General features: G+C 50.4%; 1 protein-coding gene across 12 annotated transcripts in view; it reads right to left on the bottom strand.

Moving 5' to 3' along the window:
- Positions 1-23493, bottom strand: part of PRR5L (proline rich 5 like) — a 145016-nt gene that overhangs the window by 25652 nt on the left and 95871 nt on the right. For all 12 annotated transcript variants that reach the window (XM_082748970.1, XM_082748962.1, XM_082748968.1 and 9 more), the window contains 2 exons: positions 23357-23437; positions 10361-10409 (listed from right to left, as the gene is read on the bottom strand). In XM_082748970.1, the coding sequence (XP_082605096.1) occupies positions 10361-10409; positions 23357-23437 (130 nt within the window). The remainder of the gene's footprint in view (positions 1-10360; positions 10410-23356; positions 23438-23493) is intronic.

Here is a 23493-nt window from a genome sequence, read left to right as displayed (position 1 = left end):
TTCCATCACCGCGGTCATGCACATGTTCAATGGCACAGGTCGGGGAGAACCGGAAGTACTGGGAGGTGGAGAGAGAAAAAAAGCCTCATCTTGGTCCTATCCTGAGTTAGTCAAAGAAATGAATTCAAACCTTATATCCTCTGTGCTAGGTCCTTAGGGGTGAGGAACGTTTCTTAGTTTAGTGCCCGTGGCTCTGAGAAGTGTCCCAAACACAGCAGATGCTAATAGACATTAGCTGAGTGTCCATGTTGCCTGTTTGGGGGGTAAGATCATGTTGAACTTTTAAGAAATCAAGATAAGAGACAGAATGTGTGTAAGAGGGAAGAAAGGGAAACACAGTCTCCCTAAATTTGTTGACATTTCTTCATTTGGTAAAAATCACTTTGTCTGGATCTTAGAGGATAGACTTCTTTAAAAGACGGCCCAGACTCTCCTTCCTTCTCTCTCTTACATCTTCCCCCTTTCAAGGAGACACTTGGGAAAAAAAAAAACAAAACTTTTTTTTTTTCTTTTTTCAAGGAAAATAAATTACTTATGGATTATAGAGAGATGAAAAAGAAATTTTTCATTTAAAAATTCTCATGAGAAGGGCGCCTGGGTGGCTCAGTGGGTTAAAGCCTCTGCCTTCAGCTCAGGTCATGATTGCAGGGTCCTGGGATCGAGCCCCGCACTGGGCTCTCTGCTCAGCTGGGAGCCTGCTTCCCCCTCTCTCTCTGCCTGCCTCTCTGCCTACTTGTGATCTCTGTCAAAATTTTTAAATTTTAAAAATCTTTTTAAAAAAAAATTCTCATGATACGCAGCATGGCAATCCTTAACTTAGACCAAATAGAGCACCGAAAACAGGCTTGGGAAGGGACTGAAGGGAGCATCTAGTCATTCTGCATCTCCCCAGCTCTGTGGTCAAAATCCACTGGTCACACACAGTTCCAATGGTATATGTGTGGACCTTTCCCAGGAAAGGAGTCTCTAAATTTTCTTCAGCACGCGTGCACAGAGGAAGGATCTCTGGGGCCAGCTAGCCCACAGCCCCCACCCCCTTTGGAGAAGCACCTGTCATCCACTTAATGGACCTGTGCCCCACTGTGCAAGTTCAAACCCCTTGACCCCAGCCTGTAGCGTTGGCTTAGCCAGCTGGCCTGGTTCCAACCCTACCCCTGACACAGGTCTCAGACTGAGCCAATTTTATCTCCTGGGAATCTGCAGTCAGGCAGGACCCTGTGGAGGTTAGGATCCTGTGTGACTGCAGGCCTCATGGTCTGAAGGGCCTCCCACTTGGGTCTAGTGCGCTGCAGTTACCATTTCAATTCTTAATATTTTTATCTTTGAACTTGTGTATTGTAAGTGAAATTGGATAGGACTATGCAGGACGTGCCAAGGCCTGGGGCCTCAGCTCCTCTGTGGTCCTGCCTCTTAACACCTCCCCAGGAGGGGTTTTCAACATCTGCTGTCCCCGCGCACTGGTGGCTGACCCCGATGCAGGGTCTTCTTCGCCCTGCCCACCTCCCACTATCCTCCCATTCCCAATGGTGGAAAGGGTCCGGCCGGTGGGCGCCCAGGCACAGGTGCAGGGAAGGGAGAGTTGGGTGCCCGCCTTGCAGCATCTCGGGGAGGGGCCTGGTGGCAGCCCTCCCCTCCCAGGGCTCACAGAGCTGTGCCTCAAGTGCTGGTGGCTCAGTGCGGGGGGGGGGGGGGGTTGCACATTTGGCCACCCTTGATCTGTGTCCAGAGGGTGCAAAGGTTACAATCTCTTCAGAGGTCACTTGGCCACCGTGGGTTACAACAGCAAGCCCACAGGAAGACGGATTTACCCACCCTGGCCATGACCAATTTTTTATTTTGCACCGGGCCCTGTAAATGATGAAGCCTACCTTGTCTGTCTATCACTTTACCTAAGGATATGCCACCTGACATCTGTGAGGCTCGGGAAGGGACTGAAGGGAGCATCTAGTCATTCTGCATCTCCCCAGCTCGTGGTCAAAATCCACTGGTCACACACAGTTCCAATGGTATATGTGTGGACCTTTCCCAGGAAAGGAGTCTCTAGATTTTCTTAAGGCTACTGAGACCTAAAAAAGTGGGGGAGGGAGGAACCAGCATTGAACTGGGCATCCATTGTGCACAGCCTGTCTTTCTAGGCACCTGTTCTCCCTGGAACTCACCTCACCGCACTCCCAGCCCTCGACAAGAGCCCGACTCCGGAAGGTACCGAGTATCTGCTCGCTGCGGGCAGTGTGGGGCCAGAGCTGGAAAGAACCTAACTTTCCTCTGGTCCCATTCTCCGCCCCATGGCAGCAGGACCACCACCTCCCCAGGCCTAAGGCTTCAAGCTAATATAACACATTAAACAGCAGCCACCTAGGAAACGACCTGGGTGGGACTTGGAACCAGGGTCCTGGTCACCTACTGCTTCACCCCCATCCTGGAAATGAACTTAGCCGTGGAATACACGACACTTTGTTGAAGTGGCAGACGTGGCTGGGTGTGAGAAACAGCTGACTTGTCTATTTTTTCTAAGGCATCAAAAAATAGGCTGCCCACAGAAAAGTAAGGTCCAGCTAGGAAAATGCAAAAAACAAGGATGTCTGGGGAAACGCACTAGAATCACCCAATCTTGAGTGGGCAGGACAGATTCGCCCCATCCTGTCAAGGGGATCATGGAGGACAGGCAGGAGGAAGCAGTGGAGGGCAGAGGAGAAGGTGGTCTTGTCACCAGTGCACACGTCCAGTCCACTCCCACCGGAGGGACTCAGGAAAACAGGGGACCCGTTAGGCTTGGGGGGTGGGGAGAAGGACATGGACCCCATCTTCCCAGAGGAAAGAACTTTCCACATAACAGGAATTCTGTAGATGCTAAGGCCGCCGGCCACCCTCCGCTTCTACTGCTTCAGCAGTGATGATGGAAGGACAGGAGAGTTACTTACTGGTTTTCACTCTTGTCAGGCACTGTATTAAACCCTCTGCATGCACTAGCTCATTACACCTTTGCCAGAAACGATGCCTGTTTTACAGATGAAGAAATCGAGGCTTGGAGAAGTAACCAGCAAATGCAAGACCAGAACTGGCACCCAGGTTGGTCTGAATCCAAACCCAGGTCTTTCTCCCATTCTATGCCCCTGGTTTATTTTAGCAATAATAATAAAAGATACAAAGACACAAATCACCATATGCTGACTGTTCCCTTTATACCAAGCACTTGGCCTATATAACAACTCCTCTAGGAACCACAACAACCTTTTGAAGTCGGTACCATGATTATAACTAGCGTACCACTCCGAAAACTAGGCTCAGAGAGCTTGAGTGACAGGCCTGAAGTCACCCAGCCAGTAAGGGTTCCAGTAAGGACCAGGATCCAGATGTGCCTGGCGGAAGGGCTGGTGCTTTCAGCCGTCCTGCTCTCCTGCCCTGGCACCTGGCGAGGCTGCTTACCTCCTTGCCCACAGGGGAAAGCAGAGGAGATGTCTTCCGGCTCTACACCTGCCGGGAGCAGTTGGCTTAGCCACCTCAGGTGAGGTCACTCAGTCCTACCACAAAGCCTCCATCCAGCTGGCTCATTCCTGATGCCTGACCCTGCTAGCAGCGTCCCAAATTCTGCTTCTCCAAAAGTACTTTCTCAGGCCTCCCTCTCTGCGATCCACTCACTGTCTAGCAAGGCCAACACCTGGCTCCCCAGCAGATTCCAATCCCAAACGAGACATTCCTTCCGACCCCAGAGGCGTCTAGAAGCACGCCCCTCTGCCTCCGGAGAACTTGCGTTACCCAACAATCCTGCTCCACGCATGTTTCCAGTGATACCAAGGTCTACAGAGGTTCCTGGCGCTGGCACCCAGCCAGTGATGGAAACGGTGGGCCACCTTCTTCTCTCCCCTCGCAACTCTGCAAGTACAGTCATCGTCCCTAAGGACGTCCGCATTTCCTGTGAACCTCAATACCTTCCTAGATAAACAGCGAGAAGGCTCATAAACATGACTCACCCCCAAGCCTGGAGAGTTCCTAATAAGCCAGTCCTGGTGTGTGTTTTGCACGTATGTGTTGTGGGGCGTGTGTGTGTGTGTGTGTGTGTGTGTGTGAGGGGGCGTGATAAGACCAGACAGAAATCCCCAGCTGGAGTGAGAAGATTTAAAACTCGGTACAAATGCCAATGCTTCATTTAGCCCTGCTTCAGGGGTTACTGAGAGGGTGTATTTGGGGTTTTAAAAAAGTTGTTTCACAAGGAAACTTGGAACAGTCCATGTCTGTTTCACTGGACACAAAACAAATGAAAATTAAAAACACTGAAACTTCTCTTCCCTGGGGCATCCTTGAACATTTAAAGTACAATCCAGAAGATTTTTCTTCTGCGGCCAGATGGCCCGGGTTTGGATACCTGCTCTGCCTTTCCCTAGCTGTGCGATCTTGCACACCCTCCCTTCTCCAGGTTTCGGCTGCACAAGAACAAAATCTTCCTCATCAGCCATCAGGAGGAATAAGGGACATGGCCCAGGGGAAAAAAGGTTTAGAGCATCTCTCAGAAAGTGCGCAGGCATCACAAGCATGGACAGCGGGGCCCAGGGCCCACACTTTCTGCTTCTGTGAGTCTGAGGCGGGCCCTGAAAATTTGCTTTTCCAACACACTCGCAGGTGGCGCTAAAGATGCTGGTCCAGGGACCACACTCTGAGAACCAGGGGCTTAAAACAATGCCTGGACCATGCTGTAAGCTTCCCCCTAAGCCCAGAAAGTGAAATTCCTTTCGGTGAAACTGGAGTTTCACTTGATACAGAAACACTGTCTATCCTCAGTGGCTCTGAATGAGCTAGTACCTAGGAAAGGGGGACATTTAGTCACCCTAATGCCAAAAGGTCATACATAGATGGCTTGGTAGCATTTGCTATAAATACCTCCCCCGGTTACCCATATCTGTAAGAGTCCCAGGAGGCCCGTTTCCTCCTTGGTGCCTCGTTATCAGGGAAGGTTCATTGAGGGCTTATGGCACCTGGCAGAGCCGAGGGGGAGACCCCTGGAAGCTTCATGGCCCCTGTGGAGTTGGAGAATGCAGACACAACAGGGATGTAGGTGAAGCCACATGGGTCCTACACCATGTAGCGTTAACCGAAATGCTAGCGTTAACTTAACCCGCATGGATGGTTAAAGGCTTCCAGAGAGGCCCGGAATCAGTAGATTTTGTAGGGGACAAAGATGGCGCCGGTAGGAATCCACAGCTAGTTGGGTGGAGTGATGATACAAGAGTGGGGAAAATCACTTGTGTGTGATTTTTTTTTTTTTTTTTCCCACAAACCCAACTGGAATAGAGAAGAAAGCTTTCAGCTCCTCTTTGTGGAGCCTGGGAAGTCTTCCCCAACCAGTGGGATTCCCCAAATGGAAAAAAGGGATCAGGGGGACAGAGGCTAGCAAGGGATGGGGCGTTGGACAAGTGGGCTGCGCTCCAGCGAAAAGACAAGGAAGAGGGGAGAAGACGATGCCCTTAGGTGAGAACACCGGTGCAGGCTGCATTTTGGAGTTGGCCAGTATGTGGAAGAAAGGCACTGTGGAGTTTGTAAGTATTGCGGGGATCGGGGGGAACAGAAGGAGCCCAGAAAATGCTCTCTGCAGCTCCTCCCATCCCCATGCCCCGCACCACCAAGGTGGTTAACCACTAATTAGGTGACAGAAAGACACAGAGCATTTCCTATCATCAGTTTGCAAAGTTATAAGGAACCAATTATCCCACAGAGCTGTCTCCATGACATGGAGTTCCCCTGGGAAACCCCAAGTCTCCTTCCAGGAGCAATTCAAAACAGAGGGCAAAAGAAAAATTCAATACTGGAAATGTTCAATTTTGGGGGGCCCATGTCTTCTGGAAATCTACCTGTGCTTCTGTGGCTCAGACGGCCTGTCTTCTGCATGTGCATGATAAGCACCGTGTTTCCACCTGCTTCCCCTCTGCCTCCACCTCAGGTCATGGCCATCATTCTTCACTGAAGATACCCTTTCATGACTCTTTCTTTAAAGCTACAACATGAGGGGTGCCTGGGTGGCTCAGTGGGTTGAAGCCTCTGCCCTTGGCTCAGGTCATGATCCTGGGATGGAGCCCCGCGTCGGGCTCTCTGCTCAGCGGGGAGCCTGCTTCCTCCTCTCTCTCTCTGCCTGCCTCTCTGCCTACTTGTGATCTCTGCCTGTCAAATAAATAAATAAAATCTAAAAAAAACTTAAAGCTACAACATGAGAATGTTTACTTTCAGACACAGAGTCACAGAGAAGACTCAAGTGGAGATGTCCAGGTTGGGGGTCTGGGTCCCAGGCGATGGGTGTCCATGGATAAACGCAGATGGCCAGGAAGGAGTCATCTGTCCACAGAGAGGAACCCAGTGCACCAAGAACCCATTCATCATCTTCTCAGGCAGCCACATCCACAGCATTGGTGTCTTACCTGTCCACCCCTTGGTTCTGTTCCTCATGTGTCCCCAGACCAACCCCCTCCCTTGCTGGAGAAATGTTCTTCCTGGAGCCCATTCAGACTTTCCTTCTTGAAACTATATCTGCCTGTAGAATGCGAAGGCTGGCCTCTAAAACCCTCGCTCCTGGATGCCCCTCCCCCTCCAGCCTCCCTCCTGGAGAGTTCTACTTGGTACAGCTGGTTTTGGGACCAGCCCATTTTTGAGCGGTGCCTAGCAGGGGGCTACCCAAACCCCGAATCTCTCTCCAACCACTTTCAGCCTTTGGCCATAGCCAGGGCCGCTTAAACGGTTAACTCTTTGCAGACTACTTTTCTTAAATCCATCCACTTTTTAAAACACACACATGTTTAAAAATGAAATTACAGCAACATCATTTGCCATAAATGGAAGGTAACTCAACCATCAACTCAACACACACGCACACACAAAAAAGTTGTGAAATCCTAATTAGCGTCCCTAGCTGAATGTTCTACGTTTGAGGCCTGCTCTGTCTTCCTGAAACACCATCGCCAAGTCCCACAGAAGTGTAAAAGACCCCGGCACAAACCAAGACCCTCTCTGGCGTAATCGGCAGCACTAAAGGAAAAGGAAGGGCAACACTTCCCAGCCACTAAGGCGAGTGTTCTTTAACGCCCTTGTCTCCACCATCTAAAATCATTTACCTGCAGCAGACAACCCCTTCTTCTCTCCCGAGAAACTTTACTGAGCATCTACTCTACGCCAGGTACTTTCCAGGGGCTGGGGAACCAGACACCTCTTTTTATAAGGGGCTCTGCTCCTCCAGGAGACTTCAAACCTACACTTTATAGAGACAGCTAGACAGCACCCAGGCTAGCTTTCACTCCAGTCTAGCACCTTACACTAAGGAAAAACCCAGATTCAAAACTGTGAAAATCAGCTCCTACCCCACACCCCCAGAGACTCACTATTTGCCAAGCAGTTTGTCTGATTAAGCTCTCGAAAGAAAAGAAAAAAAAATGATGTGTGGTTATTAGTTAAGTGTTTGGCATACTTTGTAAGCAGCATTAACCGCCCCCAAAAACCTCAAGGCTTCCCAGATAAACAAGTCCCCACCCAAATGCCCTTCCCCACCCATCCTAGGGTAAGCCCCCCATGCCAGAAGACAACTGACATTTAAAACCCGATTGAAACCACAGCAAATGCTGTCTATTTTAAATGTCAACAAGGAAGGCAGCCAGGCTGGCAGGTTCCTCCAGGACTGATTGAAAAACCACTTTTCTGGAGCTGGATTTAAAAATCAATCACCACAGACAGCAAGAGGAGAGGCTGAGGACAAGACTGACCTTTGAGTCAAGGGCAACCGAGATGATGCACATTTGTAACTCATTACCTCTTTCTTAATCTTTATGTTTGTCTCTCCCTGGACAGGGGCTTTCTTTCCAGCAGCTGAGACATCTGAGCCAAGTGAATTCCAGGCTTCCGCAACATCTCACTTTGTCCAGATTTACAGTGGCCATTTTCTGCTCTGCATGTGTACATGCGTGCTTGTGCATGTGTGTCTCAAGGGATTGACATCTGTCATTCTTTAAAAGTGCACCTAAAGGGCTCCTGGGTGGCTCAGTTGGTTAAGTATCTGCCTTTGGCTCAGGTCACGGTCCCAGGGTCCTGGGATCATGTCCCATGTTGGGCTCCCTGCTCAGTGGGGAGTCTGCTTCTGCCTCTCCTACTCCCTCCCCCTGCTGCTCTCCCTGCTTGTGCTCTTTCTCTCTCTATCAAATAAATTAAAAATCTTAAAAAAAAAAAAAAAGTGGGGACTCCTGGGTGGCTCAGGTCATGGTCTCAGGATCCTGGAATTGAGCCCCGCATTGGGCTCTCTGCTTAGCGGGGAGCCTGCTTCCTCCCCCTCTCTGTCTGCCTCTCTGCCTACTTGTGATCTCTGTCAGTCAAGTAAATAAATAAAATCTTTTTTTAAAAAGTGCACATAAAAATAGAAGCTTGTAAAAGTAGAATCTTGGTTAAAAAAATAAAAAAAGAGAATGCCTGTGTTTTTAAGACCTAAAACCTCTTTCAACTGTCTTAAAACTATTTTCTCCTAGGATATGGAATAACATCACCAACCTGAAACCAAAATGTTTTCTGTTTTTATGTTACTTTCCCTTTAAAAGGGATGGATGACACCTTAGAATAACAAACATGCATATGTATAAATTTAACGACCACGTTACTCTGTCTTCCTCTGTGCTCGTCTCTGTCCTGAACACTTGACAAACAATAATCCAGTTAGTCCACAACAACCTCATAAGGTTTGGTCCTATTACCCCTGCTTTTATAGAACAGAAAACTAAAACACAGAGAGGTAAAGCAACTTGATCAAGGTCACACAGCTAGTACGTGGCTATGTCAGGCATAGTAATCTGGAGTCAGGTAATCTGGATTTAGGGGGCACGATATTGACCACTCCCTCCCCACTGTGTCCCCCCACTTCTCTCCCCACACACTCTGTGCTGAATGCTTTACAGGTGTTATTTCATGTAAACCACTCAACGACCTCTAATGTTTTTATTCCCATTTTACAGATGGGGAAAACAAAGCATCTTGCCCGAGGACCACTCAGCTAATAAGTGAAAAGCCAGAGCTCAGACTTCACCAAAGTGTCACCTAGTCAGTTACTCAGTCAAACAATGTGTCCGTCCCCATGGCCTCCCCTGCCCCCATGAGCCTGTGGTTAGAATCAGGAAAACAACTTGTATTTGTCCTCTAACTGAGCCTGGAACCTTGAATTCAACAGCCCCGTAACAACAGGGTTTGGGATGTCAGATCCCCTGATCCAATGAACAGAACAGACCAGGAGGCTTAGAAACCAGAAATAAGTTGGCTGAAGGGTACTTCTAGTTATGGTGACTTAGATGCCATCCATGGGGTGCGAGGGAAGGTAGCTAGAGCAGCAATTCTCAAAGGGAGGTCTGGGGTCCTACGGGAGATCCTCAGACCTTTTCCACGTGGTCAAAATTATTTCCTCAGTTACCCTAAGCTACAGCTTACCCCTTTTCTTGTACCCCTCCATGAGTGCACCATGCAGTTTTCCAGAGACGACAAGACGGGCCGTATCGCAACAACTGAACGGGAGACAGATACCAGGACCCGCTCTCCCCTCTGAGACCAGACGGAGCAGAGTCACAAGCCTAACACAACGCTACTCTTCGGTGAGTTTATTCTGGAAAAGCTATCTTTCACAAAAATGCTGTTTAGGCTAAGGGGTAATAGGTCTATTATTTAAATGAATTAAATATTAAATTAAATAGGGACGCCTGGGTGGCTCAGTTGGTTGGACGACTGCCTTCGGCTCAGGTCATGATCCTGGAGTCCCGGGATCGAGTCCCGCATCGGACTCCCAGCTCCATGGGGAGTCTGCTTCTCTCTCTGACCTTCTCCTCGTTCATGCTCTCTCTCACTGTCTCTCTCTCAAGTAAATAAATAAAAAATCTTAAAAAAAAAAATATTAAATTAAATAATAAATTAATAAAATAATAATAATAAAATAAAAACATATAGATGTATAAATATATATAATATATAATACATAATATAAGTATATATAAATATATGTAAGTATATATGTATTTATAAATAAATATAGAAATAAAAAATAAAATAAAAATAATATAAATAATAAATATTACATATTAAATGAATTAAATATTTTAAAGTTTTTCAGGTTTCATTTCCAATAGGGTAAAGACCTAGAGATAACCCAAGAAAGTGGTCATTTGTAAGAGCGTAAAGGAGTCGTGAGAGTAAAAAGGCTGAGGGCTGCTGCCCAAGACCATCATGTCCATTATAGGAGGGGAGGGGCCACACTGACTGTGCACCTTTCGGGGACTCGGTGACCGTAATTCTGGATGCTGAGGGAACGGTACATGCATCCACGTATTCTAGAATGACGGATACTCAGACCCACGCAGCTTACCTGGAAATAGTCCGTAATGAATGATCCAAGTTCACTCTTCAGCAGCCTCCTGGGGAGAGAGAAACACTGTCAAGCAGTCCTGGATGGAGTTCCCCGGGTCTTGTTCACAGATGCATGACGACAATGGAGTGCTCCCCAATGGCACAGGGACCAAGGCTAGGTCTAAGAAGGGAGTGTGTTAGGCTCTCGTAACCCAAGAGTTCTTAGGGAATTCAGGCAATGGAAATCCTACAGGGGATCCAGGCAGCCACATCAGATTCTTTTTTTAGAGAAAGAGAAAGAATGAGTAGAGGGAGGGATAGATAGAGAGGGAGAGAGTGAATCATCAGCAGGCTCCATACCCAGCGAAGAGCCCAACACGAGGCTCAATCTCACGACTCTGAGATCACGACCCAGCCACTGGACATTCTAATAGGGTTGGTAGAGGCAAGCCCAGGGCACCTGGCTTCACGTGGAAGCGGGGGAAAAAAAAAAAAAAGCAAAGAGGAGAAAGACCATAATTTTAGAATCCTCCATATTTGTAGACTTTATGGTTTAAACCACATCTGTCATACATTCTTCAACCCATGATTGTAAAATATGTGCGAAAGGAAGGTAATTATTATCCCTCCTATGCAGATAGAGAAACGGAGGCTCAGAATAAGCCAGTGGCAGAGCTGAGACTCAAACCCAGGCCTCCTGCAAATTCAACATCTTTCCCCATAATCCCACCCGGCCTCTCCTCCAAATCCATCAGCTCATTCAGCTCCGTGCCGTGGCTGGGCTGGTCTTGCTGCCCATCCCGGAGGGACTGAGGAAGTCCTTCAAAGGCGACGACAACAGGGAAAAGGGATTCTACTGACCCCTGTCCTTCACGTGCCAGACACTGTGGTGGCACCTGCTACCCGGAAATGAGCACAGGAGGTCTCGAGGCTCACAAACACACTCGCAAGATGACTTCAGAATCTCAAGAGCTAAAATGACTTTTTATTTTTTTAAAGATTTTATTTATTTATTTGACAGACAGAGATCACAATCAGGCAGAGAGGCAGGCAGAGAGAGAGAGAGAGGGAAGCAGGCTCCCTGCTGAGCAGAGAGCCCAATGCGGGGCTCGATCCCAGGACCCTGGGATCATGATCTGAGCTGAAGGCAGAGGCTTTAACCCACTGAGCCACCCAGGCGCTCCTAAAATGACTTTTTAAAATAGAGGTCTTGGCACCAGCCCCTCTTCGCCCCATGACAGTCATGGGACTGGCCCCACTGCTCTTTCTTTCATTGGATCCAAACAAGGTGAGAAAGCTAAAAACAAGAATTCATTCCCCAGACCTGGGGCGTTCCCTAGGGGGGTACGCTCTTCCCCGCTTCAAATGATGTCGCTGACCCATCCCACCAGTCATGGTCATGAAGGGGCAAATGCTCAGGCTTCTGACAACACCTGCTGGGTATCACCCCCCACCCCAACAATGTGTTCCCACATGTCGCTGGAGGAGAAACAGGAAGTCACAGCGAGGTATCATTAGGGGCAGACCACAGATGCAACAGGATTGCAAAAGAAACAGAGAGAGAGCTCCATGGTCCACATTCTCATACCAGAGAGACCCCTGGAAAGCTGCAAACACGTGCTGAGCTAGGAAAATACCTTCCTTGGCCCACAGCTGAAAATGTGCATGTGATGGATACTGCATTCTGAGACCTAATATCACGGGGGGCTCCTGGAAGGCCACCCCACAAACACAGCCCAGCAGCTCACCCCGTTGTGGGCCTCTCTGACAAGAGGCAGGGGAACCTGCATCAGTCAGCAGGCCAAGGGCTGGTCAGTCACCAAGGTTCCTGGAGGCTAGAGGCGTCTCTCAGGCAGAAAAGAAAAACCAGTGGGGAGCCCCAGGTGCAGGCTTTAGAACAGGAAGAGTCAGGGAAGCCGCTTCTGACTGCTGGAGGGAGAGGCACCTCCCAGAAAGATCTTCATGGCCACCAGGAAGCCTTGAAACCCAGAGGAGGAAGGCAAGCTTCTTCAAGGAGGGGACAAAGAAGCCCTAATAATAACGGACTACCCTGAACAGAGCTTCCCAAGCACTACTTGGGTCCCCGTGACACTGAGGGACGGACACGGCTTTGAGATCAAGTAACGGGCTATGGAATTGGTGTCCACGAGCAATCCGTGCTGGGACACTGCTGGTGAAGGTGTTCCGGGGGAAGCGTAGTCCTTTGAGGTCAGCTGCTATGGGAAACCCTCCCGGAGCACCGTGGAGAAGGGACCCATGTCAATCGTTCATTAGACTGGATACGGTCAGCAGGTGATTACTGCCCAGGGTCGCTGCCGTGCTCGGAGCATCCCCACACTACCCAACTGAGGAATCTGGGAAGCATGGTCCCGGACTGGTCAAGGGAGGAAGAAAGGCTGCACCCACAGCGAGGGGAAGGTACAGCATCTTCCGGTCCCACCAGGGCTGCCACCAGGCATGGCCACAGGCAGATGCTGCAGAGCATTGCGGAGAGACAAAGCTTGCAGGGGGGTGGGGACCGGCTGATAAAGGATCAGAGGCTAAGGAAGGAACTTGACACAACCAAGACAAGGACAAACTTAGAAGCTTCAAAAAGACTGAAGCTTCTAAGACTGGAGTTAGAAGCAGCCACACCAGGAGCAGCGCGATGGCGATGGAGAAGATTGAGCGGTGGAGCTCGGAGATGCTTCCACCAAGCTGAGAACGTGGGAGGACCCTCAGCCCTTTACTGAGGAGGAACCAGACAGAGGAATCTGCACGACAATCCGCCTTCTACCCTTTCAACCTAATTAATGGATTACTTCTGCTCGGGTATGGTAAGAGAACCAGACGTGTGTTCTTTCCTCAGTCCCGAGTTCAAACTCCTGTCCACTAGGTCTCGTGATACAGATGAAGCCGAACGGAATAGACCCCATTGGATCATTTAGGTCAATGTTCTGTTGTCCTGAGGAGGAGAGGGGCCAATCACTAGTCAGTTCTGTCCCTTACAAAACCTGTCCTACTTCCGAGCATGTTATGTGTTAGACAAGGTCACTGTATCTATGTCCAGAGTTTTTGCTGCAGCAAAATATAGGAATCATCATAAACGGGCACCAATAAAGTAAGCACAAAAAATTATGGTTCACTCGTACAAAGGAATTTTATGCAATGGTTAAAAAAAAGAACTCTAATGATACATAAAGATCTAGGTCATATAAAGTCTTAAAAAAAATGGAAGATGCTGAAAGGTGTATATAAAATGCTTCCTTGTGGAAAGATAAGAGAAAAATAAGAATATGTATTTTTATTTACAGAATATGAATTAACTCAGGTGTCACATCTGTTCTTTGAACTTATTGCTCTGGAACAGTGATGTGATTTGGTTTCCAATAGGCCCTTTGAACTGAAATAGACAGCACCTTGATTTTGAAAACACACCAAGCATGTATGCATTTTAAAAATTACATATAAATGCACTGGGTTCTGTCCCCTCCTCTCCATCTCCCCAAGTAAGGAGCTGGAGAAAGTTGCAGCCAGCTGGAAATTAAGCAAGGCAACAAATCACATCAGCAAACTTTATTCCCTGAAGTTAGGAGGAGATAGAGATCCCAGTCTGTGGACCTCCTATAAACTGCTGAGTGCCCCCGGCTGCTTGTCCATATATATGTTCCTTACCTATGCATAAAGAAGTTCTGGAAGAATGTCCAATAAGCTGCTGTTCTAGTAATTATCTTTGGGAGGGGTACTGAATGAGAACTAGATTTCTGGGGTATGGGAGATTCTTTTTTTTTTTTTTAAGATTTTATTTATTTATTTGACAGAGAGAGAGATCACAAACAGGCAGAGAGGCAGGCAGAGAGAGTGGGGGAAACAGGCTCCCTGCTGAGCAGAGAGCCCAATGCAGGGCTTGATCCAAGGACCCTGAGATCACGACCCAAGCCGAAGGCAGTGGCCCAACCCACTGAGCCACCCATGCGCCCCAGGATTCTTTATATTATAGCTTCTTATTTATTTAAAATTTCTCTACCCCATGAATCCTATGAAAAAAAAAAACATACATTTAATTAACAAGAGCCACCACCAGAGTTACCACCAAATGGCCTGCAGCCGAGAAGGAATTCTGGGAAGGAGTTGCCATCAAGGTTGCAATGTCAGGAAGCGGGTGGTCCCAGGGAACCCATTTCAGCCTGGCAGCCTGAGAATTCAACTCAGAGAGAGAAGTGGGGAGGCAGCCAGAGCTGGCCCAGCCACGGGAGAGCAGACTGTCGCTGAGTCACCGCACAAGCTCCAACCTGTTTCTATTCTCGGTGTTTATTCTGCTAGCACTTGATTTACAAGGAAAGAGTACTTCTGAAAAACATGATCTTAGCTGAACTGAGAAAAAAAGGGATTTTCCACCCCTCTGTCTTGATACACCATCTTCAGGGGAGGACCCGGCAGGAGCTCTCCTCCAGAGCCACCGAGAGAGATTAGAGATCCACGAATTCATTCACCGAATCACAGCCGTTTCCGGAGCACCTGCTGTGTGTCAGACACCGTGCGAGCTGCTGGAAGGGATGAACAGGGCCTGGACAGAGATTTCTCCCCGCCGGGGCCACGGTCTCATGAGGCACAGGAGCCCCATCTTCTCCAAAAACAGACACTACGAGCACCAAGGCGTGAGAGGTGCACAGACCTAAATTCACGGAGAGTCCACTCACCCTCTAACCTTCCTCGCTAACTTCGCCAGTAGAGTTTGGAAAGCACCAGAAAGGAGAGCAAAGCGGGAGGAATGACAACAGAATTAACGAGCCTGTGGTTTGTGGTTCCCTAGATCCGAAAGAGGTGAAAACTCTCATGGACTCCAAGCTCTAGGCTGCGTGTTCTGGCTAAGGCACGGGGGGCTGAGACTCTGGCAGCCCCCCTCCCCCAGGGAATTTTCTCTGAAAAGAGGAATGTAATTCCTTATTGGAACAAATAGATAAGAATAAGGAATCAGCAGTAAATGCTCCCCAGGATGGAGCAGGATGATTTTCCCCCAAACTGAAGGTTTCTAAGCCCAGGCACCAGGCGCTGTGGTCCACAACAAACACAGCAGGTGCTTCCTCCTGTAAGCCAAACAGAGCCACCGGTGGTGGTAGTGGCTCCACTTCTTATCCACAAGGAAACCGACCTCAGAGGTCAGTATGGACAGAGAGGAGAGGGGCCTCGTGGAGCGTGAGGACCGGGACTGAAGCCCACTGTCAGCGATCACCCCTGCAAGTCAGCATCACCGGTCAGTCCCTTGGGCCCGGTCCCCAGCCGGAGTTCAGAGGTAACGAGGATACCACTCTATGGACTACTGCAGGGGTTAAAGGAGTTCATCCTGAACCGGGCAGTTCCCAGAACAGGCCTGAGGCACCCGAAGCCGGGCAGGTGCGTGCCACCCAGGGCTGCGGACCTGGACGCCCACACTCCCAAGAACCTGACCCAACGGTTTCTCTGCATCTCCTTCGGAGCACGGCCGGACTAAGCCTGGCAGGAAGGGCCCCGGTGAAACTCATGGAGGAGGCCAGCCGCGGGGAGCCAGACCTTACTGAATGAACGAAGGGTAACAAAGGGAGGGAGGTGGGCGCAAACTTGGGGGAAAAGGTGGCTTGATGAAGATGGAGGGGACGTCCCGGCTCACGGGGCTCCAGCTGCGCCCGTGTCACGTATGAGGCTTCCAGGCCAGGCCTTGTGTGCAAACAGCGTCCTGCCGCTAACCAGCAACAGCAGCAGCAGCAGCCCCAGCCTGAGCTGGAAGGAGGAAGTGGGGACCCGGGAGTAATGGCAGAGGATGCTCATGCGGACCCAACCCAAAAGGGAACGGGGCACGACGTTCAGTCAGAAGCCAGAAAGGCCACAATAGGGAAAAAAATGGGGAACCACACACTGGCCTGTATTATCTCACCCTTTCTCCCCTCCCAGGCTGACTGGGCGAGACATCACCCCAGATGACAAGATTTCCTGTTATTACACAGACCCGCCATCTCGCCCCTCACTGTCTTGTCAACTCAACTTCCCACTTCTGTGGGCCTGAAGAGTAAACAAGACCGGGCCAGAGCCGGATCCGGGCTGGTGGTGGGGCACGGGGACCCCGAGGGGGCAGGTGGCGCAGGAGCGGCCCAGAGGACAGAGAGAAACCACCGCGGGTAGGAGCCACCATCTCCCTGGCACATGGGGAAAGACCCAGAGCAGCCAAATCCCAGGGGAGGAGGCCGTGGTTCCGAGACAGGCGTCATGGGGCTCGTGGTTCCCAGCATCCATCAGGACGGCTGGAGGAGCCGTTCGATATTTCCGCAACTAACTAGGGGCTGCCCCAATACTCAGGCCCCCCAACCCAGCGCCTTGGCAGGATCCAACCCAACCTCCTCGTGATCCAGGCCTTGTTCTCAATATGGTAGCTGGTCAGTACCCTCCAATCTGAACCCCAACCTGACTGCTGACTCCCCTGAAGATCACTTCCCTCGTTTCTGCAACAGAACACTCTTTTAAGGAGGCAGCATCTTTAAGCACTTACCTGCCGATGCCGCTTTCCTCCTTGGGTCCATTTGACTGGGGACCACTGGAGGCGATGTCCACGACTCATGGAAAATAAATGCAGGGACTCCCATACCTCTTGCTTTCCTACACCCTAAGCGGGGAGTGGGGACAGTAAAAAAAAGATGGAGACAACCAACAGAGAGCTTCCACGGGCCTTCCTTTTTTTTTTTTTTTTTTTTTAATGTAATCTCTACACCCACTGTGGGGCTTAACCTTACAACCCCGAGATCGAGAGTCACAGATGAGAGGAGGCTGATGGCTCAGAGCCTTGCCCGGGGCCCTATACATAGATCCTCACCCAAAATGAGGCCGACCTCAAAGTCAGCCCGTGGTACCCCACATGCTCACAGGGGCAGGTTGGTAAGACGGGTGGAGGACACGGGTGGGCGTGAACGGGGGACGCTGCAGTGCACCCCCTGAAAGCCAGCAGCCAGGCCTTGGCTCCCACTGACCAGTTCCAGGCCAGACTACACTTCCAGTGTTACCCGATGTGAACTTTCCAGAGAGGCCTGGATTTTCAGGGGAGACTCAAGACACCGTACGGGCCAACCGTCACCACAGGGGCCAGCCCCAGAGGTTTCTGATTTGTCACTTCCCTCTCACTACTCTTCCCGCCCCCAAAGTCAAGGGTGTGTATCAGCCAGAACAGACACAGGGACAACACATATACTCAGGCAGAACCATCTGGGCTGAAAAGAGACTCCATCGTAAGCCCTCCCAAAGCAGGGTCCTCAGAAAACAATGCCTCGCCTACCTCAGGATCTGGTAGTGAATCTAGGTCCTATACCCAGGGGCATCAGGCCTAGATCTAGACGATGCAGGCTCTGCGTTCCTCTTGTCCCCTGCTTACTCGGTGTTTAAGAATACGGGAGACTCGGGTTCAAATCCCAGCGTGGCTGCTGACCAGCTCTGTGACTCCGGGCATGTTGCCCCGGTTTCCTGCGCCTCTGTGTCCTCATCCGTAAGACGGGGATACGGGACCTGCCTCAGAGAGCTGTGGGGAGTTCCAGAAGAACGGCCATATTGAAAGCATTCAGAATCGAGTCTGGCACACACTAAACCCGACACAAACGTCTGCCATCGTCATCACCTCCGGGAGCCTCGCCGCAGACCCTGCCGGCCTCTGGGCCGCATCCAGACTCTGCTCCTCCCCAGCTCGTCCCAGCGCTTCCCCCCATGTGGCTGCGGGTCCCACGACCCAACCAACAGACTCCCTCACAGAGATGGGAAAACCTGATGGGTGCATTTCCCTTTGGGGCATGGAGGGGCTCAGGCAGCCAAATGACTCAGAAGAAGGGCGTTTCAACTCAGACCCGTCAAAGACCAAGCGCAGTTCTTGGAACCTCTTTCCTTGAAAATCTCTGGGGTTTCCTCCACGCCGCCTCCCTCCCAGCAAGAACAGAAGCGGCGTGGTTGGAGAAGAGAAGGAAAATGTGAGTTTCCTGCCTCCGGCCAGCTGCAGATAACCCATCTCTGGCTTCTGGAAACCTGGCCTCTGAGCATTCATTAAGGCAGAGGGAAAAAAAATGCTTCCAGGGGAGGAGGAGGGGGTGGGAAGGCCTGAAGACGGCCGTGGCAAGGAGGTTATATCCCGACTGACCCTCGCCTGCTCATCCTCTAGATTTCAACATCCTCCAACTATCACCTTCCCCCCAAAAATTCCGTGCCCCCCTTTTGGACTCCCCCGGCACCCTGCCTTGTGCTCGTCCCCCACTGCACACACGGTCTTTGGCGAGCTCACCAAACCCAAACCTCAGACCCAGGTGTGCCCCTACTGCCAAACGGCAGCCCCATCAGCATTGAGGCCGGGGACAGGATTAAAAACCACATTGATGCCCCCTAGAGAGTTTATACTAAGAGGACCTCCAAGTACTCACGATCACGTACTAACCCTACCGCTACAAAGAAGGCCAGGGCTGGCCGTGGGGACGTGGGGACGCTGATTTCGGCTTTGATTCTGGACTTGGACGTCCATCAAAGTTTATTACCGTTTGGCTAGAGTAGAACAGAGAACGGAGAGAGTCATTTCCTCTCGTTCTTTTCTCGGCGGAAAGGACAAACAGCTGGCTCCTTGTAAGCACCCAGCCTCACCCAGACTCCAAGTCCAGCACATTCTTGGAGGAGCCCGTCCTGGACCTCTCTTGTTCAAAGTGAGCTCACTGCATCCGAACTGCTGGAGGGGTCTTTAAACAACACCGCCCCTGCGGCAAGTCACCACACTGCCCTGTGCTCTCACACGTGGTACTCGTCCATCAGTTATCACTTTACTATCACCACCATTTCACTAGGATAGGCACGTAATGGTTAAAGTATTTACGCACTAGACCCTGCCCTCGTGACGCGTTTAGCACCATCTTGTTCCCCCAACCACCTTGAGGTTGATGCTACCTATCCCCGTTTTATGGAAGGAAAAACAGAGACCGAGAAAAACAAAGGAACTTGCCTAAGGTCACACAGCTGGTCTCCTTTTGATGCCCAGTCTCTCTGAATCTGGGCACGACTCTCTTTTAAAATTTTGTTTATTTATTTGACAGACAGATCACCAGTAGGCAGAGAGGCAGCGAAAGGAAGGGAAGCAGGCTCCGTGCTAAGCAGAGAGCCCGACGAGGGGCTCGATCCCAGGACCCTGGGATCATGACCTGAGCGGAAGGCAGAAGGAACCCACTGAGCCACCCAGGCACCCCTAGACACGACTCTTAACAAGTTAAAAAATTCTACTGGACCTGGCACAGATCTTCTGGCACAAAGACCCATCACAACGGACTGCGAAGCGGGCTGGAGAATCACGGGTCTTCTCTCCCTCCACATTCTCTTCCCTATGTTCCTTCTGTCCTGTGCCCCCGCCCTCCCCCCCATACACCCTCCGCACTGGGCATCCCTCCACCCTGCTAGGTTTATGGACCTACTTCCAAAAGAGAAAAGAAAAGGAAAACCAAAACCCAAATGTCTCCACAAAGAGCAGCAGGGCTGTTCTGGCATCTTAATTGCTGAAATGAGGGGCAGCTGTGTTCATTCCCACGCAGGCACCTGCAGATGTGGGCACGCATGCCGGCCGGCTCACCTGACTCCACTGCGCACCTGACTCCACTGAGCACCCGGCCACACCGACACCTGGCACGCCTAGCACATGCCCAGTCAGGCTCTGAGCCTCTGTGATGTGACAACCCATCTCCACACTAACCACTCTCCTGGAGAAGGCCAAGAACGCCGGCAGCTGCAAGTCTGGTTTTTGACAGCTTTGACGTCTTCCGGGCTCACGTCACATCTGGGCAATCAGTGTCAAACCCCAACCACGCGTATTTCTCACTGGCCGGAAAATTGCTCAAAACATAGGAAAGAACAGCCAGCCCTGCCCTCCCGTTCCCCAGACCCAACAACTGGAAAGGAGTAGAGGCGGGGGCGGCGGGGGTGGTCATGCTTTGCAGAGGGGGGTTAAGAATCATAGCACATGATGAAAGACGGGGTCTCAGGGGCCTTGTGAAAGGAAAGCAGAAGACCAAGACCATCCGTTTAAACTTTCTTCCAGTCTGAAACCTCCGACTCTAGGAGGTGGTACTAAGAACATAGGTGTTGCTCCAGGCTGACCTGTGTCCCTGCCAAGCTCCTGTGTTAAGTCCCCCCCTCTCCCTGTGCTGGTACTTGGAGATGGGGCCTCTGGAAGGTCATCTGGTTTCCATGAGATCATGAGGGTGTGGCCCTCGAGATGGGATTAGTGACCTTATTACACGAAACGGGAGAGCTTGCTGAGCACAAAGGGGCGGAGCCCTGGGAGGACACAGTGAGCGAGCAGCGAGGACCTGGGCTCTCCGCTGGAACCGAATCTGAGGGCGCCTTGACCTCAGACTTCCCAGCTTCCAGACCGGCGAGAAGTAAATGCCTATGGTAGAGGCCACCCGGCCTGTGGCACTGATGACAGCAGCCTGAACAGACTAACACAGGTGTCTGAGACAGGGGGTTCAAGTCCCGACTCTGCCCTTTCCATAGCTGGGGGACCTTGGACGAGAGTTATTTTATTTTCCTTATCCACACGTTTATGGATAAACTACAAGAACAACAGTTACCTCACACGGCTATGAGGAGGGTCGGCTGTGAGGAGGGTCGAGGGGGCCGATGGAGGTGAGAGGTGCTCCGTGCTTTTCCAGATGAGCTCCCTTCCCCCATCATGTGAACTCGGTGCTAGGCCAGCCCTCATCAGCATGGCCTTCACGCACACTGGGGCTCCTCGGGTCAACACACAGCCTCTGTCCCATTCAGCCCACAGATACATTTTGTTTGACCTGCACTAATGTTTGGGGGAAATTCGGATTGTTTATTAACATTTAAAAGCCAGGAAATTTCACATAAAAGTCTTAATTTCCGGTTGAGAAAGAGGCTGACATGGCACCCGCCCCACGTTCTTCCAGGGCGATCCACAGACCCCTCTCCACACAGGGGCAACGCTCACCTCTGTGCCTCCAGCCAGCCTCCCACATTCAGAAGACTTGCTGGGCACCTGCAGGCCTCTCAGTTAGCAACAACCCCCCAGGGATAAGAGGTCTGGTGGAATCTTCCGGGGCCAGTACTTTTCCTCGCTGCCCACAAACAAAGATTTTAAGTACAATTTCAGGATCGGTCTCCCGAAGTGAAGAACAATTAGCACGTTCCTGAGTCACTGTTTTATTTATTTATACTTCCACTTTGAGCTAAAGAACCCTCCCGGGGAGGCCAGGATCTTAGTTCTTGGAGTAAAATAAGAGTTCCTACAACCCAGGGGTTGGCTGACCCTGCTTTGCCCCTGTCACTTGACTTCTTGGGGCCTCAGTTTCCTTCTCTGTAAAAGGAGGCCTTGGGCTAGACCAGCTCTATTGTCTCTTCCCTATTTGGGTAATTACTATGTGAAATTCAAGCTCCTGGGTAGAAATTCAACACACCTCAGTTTACTTCTGAGCCCCAAAGGTTTTAATGAAAGCAGAGCTCTTAAAACACCTCACTGACCCTCAAAACACACAACTTTACTAAATGTAAACAGGACCCAAACAATGGCCGTGTTGATTGTTCCGCCCACTCCAGGGCTGGGTCTTTTGCCTTGATGTTCTGCACTTAACACACCAGATAAGCAAGAACACTAGGACATTAAAGGGCCTAATGTGCAACCTCCTTCCCCAGCTCTGGGCTTGTCTGCCTCTCTCTGTCCTCATTTCCCAAAACACAAACCTGACCGTACCACCCCCAAACCTCGGGCAGTCTCTGCTCGTAGGCCTTTTCTTGGTTTCTTGCTCACTGTCACCACAGGACCTTTGTACCTGCAGTTTCACCTGGTGAATTCCCACCGGTCCTCCAGAAGATGGAACAAGCAGGACATCACTCCTGGCCTCGACAAGATGGGAGTCATAGAGATGTGCTTTCCTCACAGCAGCTCTCACAACAGCACTTTTACATTTTATAGGTATAATTAGTTGACCAGTGATGGTCCCCCCGACTGAATACTGAAATCACAGGACAGCAGGGTGCACCTCGGTCTTTGCTCAGTGCTGTCTCTCCAGTGCCTGGCCAATAAGCAGCACTCAAATATTTGTTGAAGGAGTGAATAAATTTATGAAAAGCTGACACTACTGAGAAGATTCTGGAAGACAAGAAACCCCTCAAGGACCACATCTTACTGAGGGTTGTATTGCCAAAACTTTACCGTAATGACTGCCACAACGCACACAGTCATAAGAGCCCCCAGTACTTCGAGAGCCCCGACCCTGTCCTAACAGGTCATTTATACAATATCTCTATTTATTTATTTATTTATTTATTTTAAGATTTTATTTGTTTATTTGACAGAGAGAAATCACAAGTACACTGAGAGGCAGGCAGAGAGAGAGAGAAGGACGCAGGCTCCCTGCTGAGCAGAGAGCCCGATGCGGGACTCGATCCCAGGACCCTGAGATCATGACCTGAGCCGAAGGCAGCAGCTTAACCCACTGAGCCACCCAGGCACCCACAATATCTCAATTTAAATCTCTACAAGAATCCTAGGAAGTAGGCACATTTCCCATCCATACTTCATGTAAGAGGAAACTGAGGAACAAAGAAGTTGGTAAGAAACTTAAGTTAGTGAAAGCCACAAGGGCAACAGAATTCCAAACAGTCTGGTTTTAGCCATGAGGCCATCTTGCCCAATATGGCACCTATTGATTAAGCAGGGCACAATCCATATGTACAGATGTGACATATGTGACATCTGCCGTATGTCAACCCTCCACCCCGTGGTTGCCCCCACCGTGCCCCACACAGGAATAAATGGATGAACCCGCCATGGATCATTATTATCTAGACAGATAAGGGTCTTGGAGCTTAGTAGCCCTATGAGCCAGTAAAAGTTGACAGAAGCTATAAGAACCAAGCAGACAAAAACTTTAAGCTAAGGCTGCCAGTGGGACAGCCCCCACTGCCCCAGCTCAGGCCGACAGAGGGGAACCTCAGGTCCACAGGTGGAAAATGGCCCCTGACCTAGTCATCCACGTACCTGATGTTTTCATTCAGTGCATACAGCTCGTTGCTTTGCAAGCCACCTCCTTTGAAGACGTTGATCACGGCAGTCTGGACGCTATGGGGGAAACAGAAATGAGCCCTCGTTAAAGGATCTGCCTGCCTAGGGCAGCC

The sequence above is a fragment of the Mustela nivalis genome (genome assembly GCF_964662115.1).
Source record: "Mustela nivalis genome assembly, chromosome: 9".
Lineage (NCBI taxonomy): Eukaryota > Metazoa > Chordata > Mammalia > Carnivora > Mustelidae > Mustela > Mustela nivalis.
Note: the sequence above shows the minus strand (reverse complement) of the source record. Positions and strands in the feature narration are given on the sequence as shown.